Source organism: Nelumbo nucifera, chromosome 6, assembly GCF_055504915.1.
Source record: "Nelumbo nucifera cultivar China Antique chromosome 6, China Antique-T2T, whole genome shotgun sequence".
NCBI classification, from domain to species: domain Eukaryota; kingdom Viridiplantae; phylum Streptophyta; class Magnoliopsida; order Proteales; family Nelumbonaceae; genus Nelumbo; species Nelumbo nucifera.
The window spans coordinates 4,845,851-4,859,210 of NC_142654.1; the positions used below are offsets into that span (position 1 = coordinate 4,845,851).

A 13,360-nucleotide genomic window follows, 5' to 3' on the forward strand; every position below is an offset into this window, starting at 1 on the left:
TGTTCCCGGCTAGTTAAGGTTTTAGGCTTTTAGGTTCGTTGTTCGTCTTCGGCCAAAAAACTGAGAAAAAGGAAAATTCCCTTCTCTACTTAGCAACAGGTCTTCTGCTAGCAAAGTTCCAATTGTCTCTGTTGTTTCTACGGCGACTGCTAGAAGCACATGAGCCGCTACGACAACCGGACCGGCGACCCGGGTTCGTACCGTGATCGGAGAAGGTCAGTATTTCCAATTTCCACCTCCTTCGACAAGGAAATTGAGGCAACTTTTTCTTCTTTCTTTCTTTCTTGTTAATTCTTTCGTATTTCTTCTCATTTGCTTTTGATTTTTAGCGATTCGGGTTTCGGAAGCGGTGGAGGTGGCAGCGGAGCTGCGAGTTACGGAATCAGCGGTCGTTCATCATCGTCGAGCAGGAGAGAATACGACGGCGGCGGTTCCCCAAAGAATCACGACTTGGATGGGTTGCCCCATTTCGAAAAAAACTTTTATATCGAGTCTCCTTCTGTGGCGGCGATGACCGAGAGTGAAGTCGAGGAATACCGCCAGCGGAGACAGATTACCGTTGAGGGTCGAGACGTTCCCAACCCAGTACGGGAATTTCGCGAGGCTGGGTTCCCAGGTATTTATTTGTTTGTGTGAATAGATATAGGTCCTTTACTTTTCATCTGTTTCAAACTCATTTCTTAATTGCAATCCTGATTCTTCTCTTACGCATTGAGAATGTAATGGTCTGTAGCTTTATGAATTTGAAACTGCTTGAAAATGGGCGTTAAATCTATATCTTAGCTACTGAATACAGCATTTGTTTATAAGATAACACCAACAAAATAGAGATTCCCATATTGGGAGTTTTGTATTACTTATAATAAACTTGAGAGATAGTAGGAATGTAGGATAGAAACTTCATTTTGTATTCTTTATCTTGCTTTAATCTTGACTCTTGTTGTCTAGAGCATTGATGGCTAATGCTTCACTGTTTATGCATTTCCTCTTAACAATTTCTTCAATTTCTTAAAGTTTTGTGGAATTTAAACTTAGGTACAAATTAATAACTGGAATAGTTACGCTCTACATGGTTGCCTGAAAAACACATAGTTTTCACTTTTTTTTTTCTTCATTTTTTGGAACCTGATCTGAATTTGGAGAACCTAAGCCTTGTGCAACTGTATCTAATTCCTGCTTATTTGGCTCTCCGTAGTATGGTTAGTGGGCGTCATGTGCGCCTTGCACTGTCTCCACCCTACAGTATTTAGTAATACTGACCAACCTTTTAACTACATTTCTGGTGTAAAACCACCTCTCTTCTTTGAGCCAAAGCTGAATTATAGACGCCATACCCGCCCCCCCCCCCAAAAAAAAAAAAAAAGAAGAAGAAAAAAGAAAAAAGAAAAATTGCTTATTTATAGTTGCAATTATCTGGTTTGAGAAGGGTTCCCTTTTTCTTGGGGTGGACTTTGTGGCAGGTGAATGGTATGTTGGGGTATGTCTTTTCAAACAAAACTTAGTTCACCAACCCTATTAAGGTGATAAAAGATCAGCATCTAAAGTAGATATATCATATATCCATTGATTACAGTCTTACAGAAGCATTATGATAAGAGAAGGGTAAAGGGCGATTTTGGAGATTTGTAGTAAATATGTGGTTCCAGAGTGTGGAATGGGGACCTTTAAGATGCGGGTTTTATTGGTTTCTTGCTTTTGAGGTTTGATCTCTTTAAATAGGCCAAGCTCTTCAATGGATCACAGGGATAAGGTAGGGTACATCCAGATATACAGATTGGATCTTTTTTTTTTTTTTTGAAGATAAATAAAGAAAAGATTTAATTAAGAATGAGAAAGAAGAGCAGAAGAAGGTGATAAGGAATCACCCACAAATAAAAGACCCTGGCTGCAAACCATCACTTACCCAACCAAACCTCGACACTATCCCCAATAAACCCAGGAAAATTCGGTTATAACACAACCAAAACCCTAACTTAACCTCCTACTTACTTTCCTAGAGACCATAACTGGACAAAACCACCCCACTGCCCCACCGAAGACCCACACACAAGAAACAATTCTCACCCTAAGCCTTCTAACAAATGAATCAAACAACCTCTTTCTTTTTCTTGACAGCTCTTTTATTCTTCTAAGCTCTCTTGTTGATTCCCACCCCAAATAAACCCCCTTTCAATCTATCAAACACCTTTTAAAAATGGCACCAATCTACTAAACTTTTGGTGTCTAAATCTTTTAACCGTGATGGAATGACCCTCACAATTCTTCATTCTCCATGGAATTCACTAATCCTTTCTAGCTCGGAGACTGCATTTTTCTCAGGCACTTGCTCTACCAAGTCAGCTTACTTTTTTGCAAAGGCCTTGCTTTATCTAAAGCCTGTCATTCTTCACCACCTCAGGCCTTGAGTGTCCTTCTCGCTATTCTTCAAAGTCCCACCATAGCTTTCTTCCACTTCCCTAAAGGCTTTCCTCGCAAAATCCTCTCCGCCCAAGTCCGCCCAAGAAGAATAATCCCAATATTTTGCTTACCTCTTCCTCGTTGTTAATAACCTTTTCCATGGCGGATTTCCTTTCAACTTCGTGGATCTCATCCATCGTGATCTCTTCTTCCTCCTCATCGATCTCCAACTTCAAGTCCTCCTCTAGAGGCTTCATTCTGTAACTCCTTTTCCTTTGGTAGACCTTTGCTCTGTTGACCTCATTCCCTTCACTTCCTTCCTCTCTTTTTACCAAAACCACCCTCTTCCTTCTCCCCCGAGCTATTCTCATCACCACTTTCTACCTTCCTCGAACTCCTTTCCTCCACCTTTCCTCTCCTTCCAACCCCTTCATACCTCCCTTCCTTCCGCCTACAAGGATAGAATCAGATCCTTCCAATTATCAGAAAAAAAAAGAAAAACAGATCCTTGATTTTTTCACCAGACTGTTGCAAGCCAATGCCTACGAGCAAGGCCCGTGTTTCACTAGACCCTTCAACTACTTCCCCTTTGCTCTCCTCTTTCTCCACTTTTTGAAGATCCTCTGTTGGAATGTTGTTGACATCCAAACCCTCAACCTCCCATTGAGTTCTAAGCTAAGGAGAAGATGATGGACCAAAAGATTTGTCTATCATCACCCCTTCCTTACTGGTCACATGCTCCTTTAAAAACTCATGTGCCTCCTCAATAACCAAGCTGTTATTCTTATTTCGCCCTATGTCTTGACTGCCCTCAGCAAGTCCTGTGGTTGCTATGTTGAAAAGAAGTTGATTGTTTTGGTGAAAGGTGTTGATATCATGTAAAACCTCATCTTTGCCCTCTCTATCTGTCATTTTTTATATCATTTTGTGTTTTTCTGGATGGGATGATTATTAAAGGATACTTTTCCCACTGCAGAGTATGTCATGCAAGAACTTATTAAGGCTGGCTTTGTTGAACCTACTCCCATTCAATCCCAAGGATGGCCTATGGCTTTAAAGGGTCGTGATCTCATTGGTATTGCAGAAACAGGATCGGGAAAGACGCTTGCCTATTTACTACCTGCTATTGTTCATGTCAATGCCCAGCCATTTCTAGGTTTAAATGCTTATTCCTTATTCCTTTACGTATTTGAGAATGACTTTTGTTTGTTTCTATCATTTGATAATTGTCTTAAATTTTGTATTGCATCCATATTTTCAGCCCCTGGAGATGGACCAATTGTCTTAGTTTTAGCTCCGACACGTGAACTTGCTGTGCAAATACAACAAGAATCCGCTAAGTTTGGGGCGTCATCAAGGATTAAGAATACCTGTATATATGGTGGAGTTCCAAAGGGACCTCAAGTTCGTGATCTTCAAAAAGGTAGGTCCGAGTTATGTTTAAGAAACTCTTGCTAATACATATTCTGGTTCAATCAAAATATCTATTATTTTTTGTGCATCAGTGTATATATTATATAATACATGGGATGGGTCTGGTGGTTGGGTTCTTTAATGGAGTCTAAAGCCATGTTCAGTTCAGTTGCTTATTCTTGCTTATCCTGGATGAGAATGAAATTCCAGAATGAGCTAAATTTGCTGTGAACCAAACATTTTGCCAAAGAATAAATTATAAGAGTACTATTTTGGTCCACATGTGCCATTGTGTAGCATGAATTCATAAAAAACCATGGAATCTTTAGCAAATTGAGACATAATTTTTGTCCCCACTTTTTTCTGCACACAAATTCAAGTTGAAGCATAAATCTTTTGCTGCTGTAAATATCATTCCTTTTTTTCTCCTTGGGTATGATCCTCATTGCCACTGGAATAAGGTCCAGAGCAAGAATTGGTGAACCAAACAGGTCATATAGACCCATTCATATCCAAAATGAGCAAGAATACAGAGGCAGCCTGTGGCAGCAAACTGAATATGGCCTAAATGGACCAAGAATCTTCCACATGGCAATTTTTTTTTTTTTTTGAGAAAAAGGTAAGGTAATATATTAGACGAAAGCAAGAACCAAATATGCACAACAAGGAGCTGTGAGTGCTCAATCAAAAGCTGAACATCAACTAAAAGATTACTCAGTATGCATAGATAGAAAAAAGAGAGAACCAAATCTCCACATGGCAATATTATCTGGGGGGCATAAGGGATCCACATATTCTTCTTTCCACCCTCTCTATTTATGTGGCAAATTATGCTTAAAACTTGGCTGATCCAATATCTCCTATCTGATGGATGGTTTTATGCAACCACAGAATTTTTTCTTGTAGCACAAATAAGTAGGATCATTTATTGAGGCTCTCTGCTCTGCCCAACCGTGAAAGAAGTATACAATTTCGTTATCATGAACTTTGGAGCTAATGATGGAAAATGTTATTCATTCTTTGTCCTTGTATTTAGGTGTTGAAATTGTTATTGCCACACCTGGAAGGCTCATTGATATGTTAGAGTCCCATCATACAAACTTGCGAAGGGTCACTTACCTTGTTTTGGATGAGGCAGATCGTATGTTAGACATGGGTTTTGAGCCTCAGATTAGAAAAATCATTTCTCAGGTGTGCTTATTTTTCCTCTATTTACTTTAGCCATGTAGAATGTCTTGATTACACTTGCTCTATATCCTAATTAGTAGAAAAACTTAGACATTAATGGCTAGTAGTAAGTTTCAACTGCTAGGACATCACGTTATTGATCTTTGTTATTATGTAATGCAATTTTTAAATGTAGTCATCATTATAATCGTTTGAATGCCATTTATTTGGGGTAGGCCAGATGGATATCTGGTTCTTTCAAGATATCCATCTATTTGGGCAGTTCCAGATATTTCAAGATATCCATTTATTTGAGCGGTCCAGATTTCTGGTTCTCCACAAGTTGAAGACAGGCCAATATAAAACATCCTGATTCACTCCCCATCTCTAGCAAGAGAATTTGCTGGCCTTGTAGTGCATGGTAGGCCTTAGTACCATAAAAATGTGAATGAGATGCTCAAAACAGAGAAAATAAAAGAATAATAGAAGGTAAAAAGAGGATGCTCAAGGAGCAGGTTTATGGCTATGAGATCAGCTTAATACACCCCAAAAACAAGTTAAAGAACAAGCTATTTTCTCCAGCTCTTTGGAACAGTAAAAATTTTCTATTCTTCAACAGGTGATTTAAAGGCACTTCCGAGTCCTGAGGTGTGATTAGGTGCAGAGGCTAGGCACAGCCCCTTTACAGTGGTGCATGCCTAGTGCACCCAAGCATGCATCTTTATTTTATTTTTTATTTTTTATTTTTTATGTAGAAGTTAAGAATTTAAGACCCAAGGGCTTGTTTTGGGCTTGCCTCAAGAGACTCAGTACACAGTAGCTCGTAGAACTTAGTGCAATTAGGAAGGAAATAAAGAGATTAGATGTTTCACATGCTTGCATTGTTGAGTGCTTGAATGTGTTATACGTTCTGTTTAACTTTATTTTTACAATTTTACTTTGATTACGTTTTATATGTTATATTTATGTATTTTATTTTGAGCTAATATGCTTTTTAAAACTTTCAGTTTTAGATTTAAATATGCATTTTTAATTAATAATTTTCTATTTTTTTGCATTTTTATACTTTTTTTTTTAGAATTTTGTGACTCACCTTGTGCCTTGGGCACAAAAACGGCCTCGTGCTTCTTTTTTGCACCTTGCACTTTTAAAACATTGCTCTTCAATAAAGATGATTCCAAGAAGCTTTTAATACAAAATTATGGTTCCCTAGTGCCCCATTTGTTTTCAGTGCGTATGTGCAAATGCATGGGAATTGCAAATTCTGATTCATTTTTGCTTGAGGTTGTACTTCATTGTTTGAGATGTAAATGGGTGCAAATGCATGGGAGTGCAAATGATCTCCACTTTATATAGAAGAAAATTAAGGTAGGAGGAAGGTGGTGTCAATTTTGCATCAGTTATTGTGATACAAAACTTGCATTTTCTATGAGTGCAAATGAGACAAAAAGTGCAAATTTTATGTCAGGTAGGGAGTGCAAATCATGGTGTCAAACAAAAATTTAATGGGTGCAAAGATCAGCCAATTCTATAGTTGATGCCTTAGCAAAACAAAGGGCTTACAGAAATCAAATTAAATGACAAGGGTAAGGTAGTAGGGACTACCTATTGTAATGACAGGATGTACATATTGTACACACTTGATCATAATTAATAAATTTTTTTCATTGTTACTCAACAAAAAATAAAAACCATAGTGTCAAACAAACTATGGAAAAACTGAATTAGGTGAAAAATTTGCACACACTTTGGATTTGTACTGCACAAAAAGAGCCTAAAAGAAAACCTACTAACTTGAGATCTCAGCCTTCTAATCTAATTCGATCTAAAGTACAAACTAAACATCTCTAGTAGTTTTCGACATCAGCTTTGTTGGTTGGCTGGTTTATGGGCATATATATTGTTTCCTTTTGAGCAATGGTGAAAAGATTTGTCAATGATAAAAAATGAACCCTGGAGTTAGGGCCCTAGCTGACAAAACACCCACAAACAAGGAACAACAACCAAATACTTGAAAAACCTAGCCTAGAATAGAAGAACTCAACACAACTCTTCTTGGAACCCAATAACCATTACTCTATGGTATGGTTGTAGTGGCAGAAAAATATCATCTTTTTTCTTGGGTGATTATCATCCAAATTATGCTGACATTGATTGGATCTATTATCAAATAAGCCCCATGATCCAGAATGCTTATGTTGTATATTGTAAGGACAAAATTTCACACAACTTAGCAACTAGAACTAGTATTTCTGTGTCTGGTGAATATTCTTCTTCCAGAAGTGGGTAAAAGTGCCTTAGCTTGCTTGTGCTAAGGTTCTCAAGGTGCTATTAGAAACTACTGCTACTGATGACTCTTTCACTTCCAGTATATGTTTCAGATTTCGAGCTGTACTGTGATAAAATAATTTACCTCCTGACCAGTTTTTTCCGTGGATGCCTAACAGGTCCATTTAGGAAATCTGCACTCCTATATTCCAAACATCTTTAGCCGTCTCTGTAAATAGTTGACAAGTTAATACCTTGTCTTCCTTTTTAGTTCAGTTCAGATCCAGGTAAATGTGTCAATGCCATCATCACCATCAAGCATTTTCCACCCAAGTAACGCAGCATGAAGATTTGGCCCCATTTAAGGCCATAGTTAAGATATACATGCCAATGTAATTCCCTTCATCTCTGATGTTGTACCTCTGATAACAATTTAAAAAATGTAGCACCTCTGGTGCTCAGCTTGAATACACACACACACATGCAAACATACAGTGTTATGTGAGTTGATATCCCTGCTTGTAATGTAATCATGTTCTCATAGTTTCAGTTGTTCTGGTGTTATCTTGACACCTACTAAAGCTGTATCTTTTCTTTCTAATTTAATAAAATTTTCTTCTTTACTCTTCAAAAAAAAAAGCGAGTTGATACTCCATTTTCTGAAATATGGCAGTCTTGGATGTCATACCATGACTGCGAATCAGGTAAATTCTGACACCCTGATGCCTGATGCACATGTCCACATTGAAATTCTCTTCAGTTACTATTTTGGAGACTGACTTATTACATGAGCTTCCTTTTATACAAGTGCTGTTATGGTTTGTCTTGCAATAAAGCAAGAGGCTTATGAGATTTGATGAACAACCATCCTTGTGTAATGGTGTGAGCAGTTTATTTTGATTGTAATTTTTATTTTGGTCTTGTGTAATCATGTTTGTGAAATAGCAAAAGCATTTGTCAACCAGTCAGAAGAACAAAGCAAAAGAAATCAAATTCTAAACATACAAACCTGATATGTTGTTTCAGATACAAATTTGACAGTCATCCCCCCTCTCCCTCGTGAAAAAGAAAGGAAAAACTATTCTATTATCCTCATATTCATGGTGCTTAATCCCTTGTTTGTAACAGATTCGCCCAGATCGCCAAACTTTGTACTGGAGTGCTACTTGGCCTAAGGAGGTTGAACAACTTGCCAGGTCATTCCTTTACAATCCATATAAGGTCTAATCTAACACCCTAATCTAGCATAGTAGTATATGGTTATAAGTTATAACCTGGAATTCCTTCTTGAATGTCTTACTAATTAACTAATTGGTTCCTAATTGACTTTGAACAGGTGGTTATTGGTTCTGAAGATCTGACAGCTAATCGTGCAATTCGCCAGATTGTGGAGATTGTCTCAGAGAATCAGAAATATAGCAAGTAGGGCAAAATGCACCTATGTGATTATAAACACCTTGCTGTTTCCACCAATTGGGCTAATGAACTTTTACTGTTTGTGTTGATAATTTCAGATTGGTGAAGCTGCTGGAGGATATCATGGATGGAAGCCGAATTCTTATATTCATGGATACCAAGAAAGGGTGTGACCAGACCACAAGACAGCTTCGTATGGATGGTTGGCCTGCCCTGTCAATCCATGGAGATAAAAGTCAGGCAGAGAGAGATTGGGTCCTCTCAGAATTCAAGGCTGGAAAGAGTCCAATTATGACTGCGACAGATGTTGCAGCTCGTGGTTTGGGTATGTACATTGCTTCCATTAGCTATGGATAGGATCTATACTGGTCTTTACTCGGTTGTGCTTTAATATTTTACATTTTATAGCAATTTATAAACTGTGACATAAATATCTAAAAAAATTATAAACTGTGACATGCATTATTTAGTAACTGATAATGACATTATTTTTTGATAAATAAAATGAAGATTTGTATTAGAGGGAGAGAATCCCTCAAAGGCTTAAATACATGATTGTACCTTGTAGATAGGATCCTCAGAGTGTTAGGCAATCAAACAATGTCCAAAAAAATGAGTGGCAGAAATATGACAGGCTGAGATGGATGAGTAGAAAAACTAGAATGGATAGGATCAGAAATAAAGTCATTCGTTTACCAATAAAAAAATTAAATCATTCAAAGAAACCTAAGGGTAGCTCAAATAGGTGATAGAATGAGAGAAAGTAGACTTGGATGGTTTTGTCGCCTGAAACACCCATAAGAAAAAGTGATCAGTTACAAGTTGAAGGGACTAGAAGGGTTAAGGTTCATATCAAAAAGGACATGAGTCGAAGTGGTAAGAAATTATTTTCATTTTTTTATAGTAAGTAGTAAAAAATGATATAAGCACTCATAATTTAATAATGGGTGTGGCATTAAACAGAATGGAATGACAGAACAGGATTCATGTAGCTGACTCCATAATCCATATAGTTTGGATAGGGCTTAGATGATGATTACAATGAGCATCAGCATGGAGAATTTTCAAAAATGAAGTATCGATATAATGTGGATGGCTCAACTTCAATAAAAACATCTTGCAGCTCTGTATCCAATTAGTTTCTTTGCAAGGGATGAGTTGCTTGTATTATGGAGGCACCCCCAAAATGCCCTTAGGTGCATGCTAGAGGTGGTCATGCGCCTCAAGCCTCATCCCCCCCCCCCCAAAAAAAAAAAAAAAAAAAGAAACACCTTTCAGCTAGTGTTGTGCATCTTCATTCTTCTTATTTTTCTTAATACAAGAAACCTTTAACAAAAAAGAAACAAGAAAAACAAGATGAGATTCTCTTGTTCTTCTTCTTCTTCCTTCTTCCTCCTCCTTTTAAGGAGGGTTACAAATTATGCCTCCTTGTGCTCAGGAGGCTTATGCCTCTTGCATTCTGAACTATGCCTCACGCCTCTAGGTAGTGGGATGCCTCATATCACACCTGTGTTTTAAAAATTGGTACATTTTTCTTTTCCCTGCACACACCACACACCACTCACCTTCTAAAATGGAAATGACAACAATAAAGACAAGTTTTCTGGTTGTGGTGGCAGATGTGAAGGATGTGAAGTATGTGATAAATTATGATTTTCCGGGATCCTTGGAGGATTACGTCCACCGCATCGGTCGAACAGGCAGGGCTGGGGCCAAAGGAACAGCGTATACTTTCTTCACAGCTGCAAATGCCAGATTTGCAAAGGAACTTATTACCATCCTTGAAGAAGCTGGACAAAAAGTTAGTCCTGAACTGGCTGCAATGGGGCGTCGTGCACCTCCTCCTCCTCCAGGTTAGTCTGTTTTCCTTTTGACCAGGTATGCATGTTTCTCTGCATGCACAAAGATAACAACAAAAAGGTAAGCAAAGGACTCAAAAGGTGTTCTGCATGTAGTTGCATCATACATCCTATATCTTGTATTGTTTATCATCTCACCTATCCAGACAATTTGGTCAGTGCAAAGACCCGGTTATTTGAAAACAATGCCAACTAGACTTATTCAATTTGTCTTTTAACATGTTCTTTTTTTTCACATATATAACCTTGGAAAATATGCTTTAATTGGATGTGGGATTGTCTGGTTGGCACTTTTTTGGACTGTGATCCAAAGTTGTTTTTAAATTGGACAAATGATTTGGTGAGCCATATTGTAGGTGATGTATAGTTGGTATACTGTATTTTGCTCTGGTCAAGTTTATAGGTCCTACTCTCTCTCTCTCTCATATATATATATATATCATGAATATAATTGTTGTTGATTTTATTTTTATTTCCAATCAGGTCATGGTGGCTTCCGTGATCGTGGGAGGGGCTTTGGTGGTGGTCGACCATGGAGCTAATATATTAAAAAGAAGGGAACGAATGGCTATGGACCCCAGCCCAAATAGACAGACTCTGGTCGCTGCAATTACGTCATGGAGCTAATATATTAAAAAGTGGTGGGATCCTCAAGTCATGTAGTAGCTTTCCGATATCTCACTACTGGCATAACGAAGGATAAGTTTTAACTGGCTGGGAGTTGGTGCTTGATGTCATCTTGTCATGCCCAACTGAGCTTGGGCAACCAATGTATTGCAGTTTGTAAGATAAAAAACTAGTACACCGCAACTTTTTACGGCTTGACAGCTTATGAAGTAGAAAAAGGGATAACTATAACCAATCAACCCATTTCTTTCTTAATTATGCTACTGTGAGAGTTCAAATGTTGGATTAGTTGGTAAATTTGAATGCCGAGTGATGTGCAATGGAGAAATTGATCTCTGGTTGAGACACCATTTTCCCCGGCGCTTCTTTTTATTTTTATTACCTGCCTATAGTTTCCTTTCCATTTTCTTATGATGTTGTGATCACGGAGACTCCATGTTCAACACTACAAGTGTCTTGAATACATGAACAACATTTTGACAATGAGGGACGGCTCAGAAGTGAAATAGCCAATTACCTTCTCTAGTTGAACATTGCAATTGTAGAATTGCATTGACGAATGACGATTTGCGGTGGTGTTGCTGATTGCGGGAAAACAGCGACATTAAAAAGGAAGCCATTACAAAGTTTGTGTTTGGTAGAGCTTCCGTTTAACTAAACGTTCGCACTTGATTTATCTTCAAAACTGAGAAATGTAATAATGTTGACCCATTTATGACAAGTAGGTGCCATTGGGTACTACATCAGCAAAATAGTGAATAAACGTCTAATTGTTGGGGGAAGCGTTAAAATGAAGTTTTAACCCAACGGTAAATGTGACATGTATATAATAAATCAAGACCAGTTTTTATAAGTATCCATGCGTATAAATTACTATAATGGGCTAAATATTGATTTAGCGATGACACGGCGACGTCTTAATAAACATCTATCACAAAACACCCACAAAACAAAATACATGCAAAGTTTATACTCCAAAGCATTTTGTATGATGCCCTACCAAAATAGCGGTTGTGGTTACAATTTAGCCAATAAGCCCCTGTTTGGGAGTTTATTTGATAAATAGTGCTTAAAGATAAGTGCCTATTCTAATAAACATTCATGAATGTGTGTTTGATGAAAAAAGCAGTTCAGGAGCCTGGAGTAGGGGTGATCATTTCAGTCCAGCCTGGGCCTGGGCTCGGGCTCGCAAAATTTAGGGCTGGGCTTGGACCTAAATTTTTAGGCCTGGCCCGGATATTTATATATGTTATTTAAAAATATTTGATAATTGATGTTTTATATATTAAATAGATATTTGTATGAGATTAAAGATCTTAATCGTACGGTCTTAAATCTTACCAAATTCTAATATAGTATTTAATGAAATATAGAAATTATTAAACCCTAATCTTCTCGGCTCTCTCTCTCACCAATTTCACAAAACCACCGCCGCGCCCAATCTCTCTCTCTCTCTCTCACCAAAAGACGAATCTTCTAGTGATGAACCCACTGATGAAGATAAATCTGAAATTTAAAGTAATTGCAAGTTTTGAGTAAAATTGAAACTATTTTCAATATTTTATTACTTATTTATTTACATTAATTTGAACTATTCTTTCTTAGTTTGCTAATATCTTTTTTATTTCACTTTTTATTTCTAGGAATTGAATGGAAGATAGAGCCCGTTATGGAGATGTTTAAAGTTGTTTTATGGGTATTACATGACAGTTGATGGTTTTTTTTATAGATATTATAGGTTATAGATTGATTTTTTGTTGATAGAATAATTGGTTTGTTAAAATTATCGTTTTTAGCATACTAATGACCAATTGAAACTTATAAATTATAAGATATAATTATTTATTTTTTTTATATTAAAAGCTTTTATATTGATATTAAGTTTAAAGTTTCTTAAGGTTATTATAGTCTCCAAGACAATAAGTGAAAAAAAGTACAATTGTTTAAATTTGAAATTGAAATACAATAATTAGGCCCGGAATCTTGACCCAGCCCGGCCCAGGCTCATGTAGAATTGGGCCCGGGCTTATATTTTTAGGCCCATAATGCGGGCTGAATCGGGCCCGGCCTAACCTAAGCCCGTTGTTATGAAGGCAAAGCCCGGCACGGCCCGGTCCATGATCACCCCTAGCCTGGAGGGTGGAGAACTGGAGATGAAGGTCAGTGCCAGGCCCCAGCCAGCAGCGACGACTGACTGAAGGGTGAAGATTCTG

At 37.7% G+C, this 13,360-nt stretch overlaps 1 protein-coding gene across 1 annotated transcript; it reads left to right on the forward strand.

The window, feature by feature from the left end:
- On the forward strand, positions 1–11,497 carry LOC104586614 (DEAD-box ATP-dependent RNA helicase 20). Its single transcript, XM_010243900.3, has 10 exons — positions 1–215; positions 330–616; positions 3,374–3,553; positions 3,659–3,820; positions 4,847–5,001; positions 8,374–8,466; positions 8,582–8,667; positions 8,760–8,986; positions 10,281–10,514; positions 11,004–11,497. Exons 1-10 carry the CDS (start codon positions 160–162, stop codon positions 11,060–11,062), a joined length of 1,539 nt encoding a protein of 512 aa, XP_010242202.1. The 5' UTR covers positions 1–159; the 3' UTR covers positions 11,063–11,497.
- The last annotated feature ends 1,863 nt before the right edge of the window (positions 11,498–13,360 follow it).

What these genes read in the sequence shown, in the direction of transcription:
- LOC104586614 (XM_010243900.3), top strand. Translation starts at nt 160, where the DNA reads ATGAGCCGCTACGACAACCGGACCGGCGACCCGGGTTCGTACCGTGAT. An exon ending in GAGAATCAGAAATATAGCAA is followed by an intron (nt 8,668 to 8,759) that starts GTAGGGCAAAAT and finishes TGATAATTTCAG; the next exon opens with ATTGGTGAAGCTGCTGGAGG. An exon ending in TGCACCTCCTCCTCCTCCAG is followed by an intron (nt 10,515 to 11,003) that starts GTTAGTCTGTTT and finishes ATTTCCAATCAG; the next exon opens with GTCATGGTGGCTTCCGTGAT.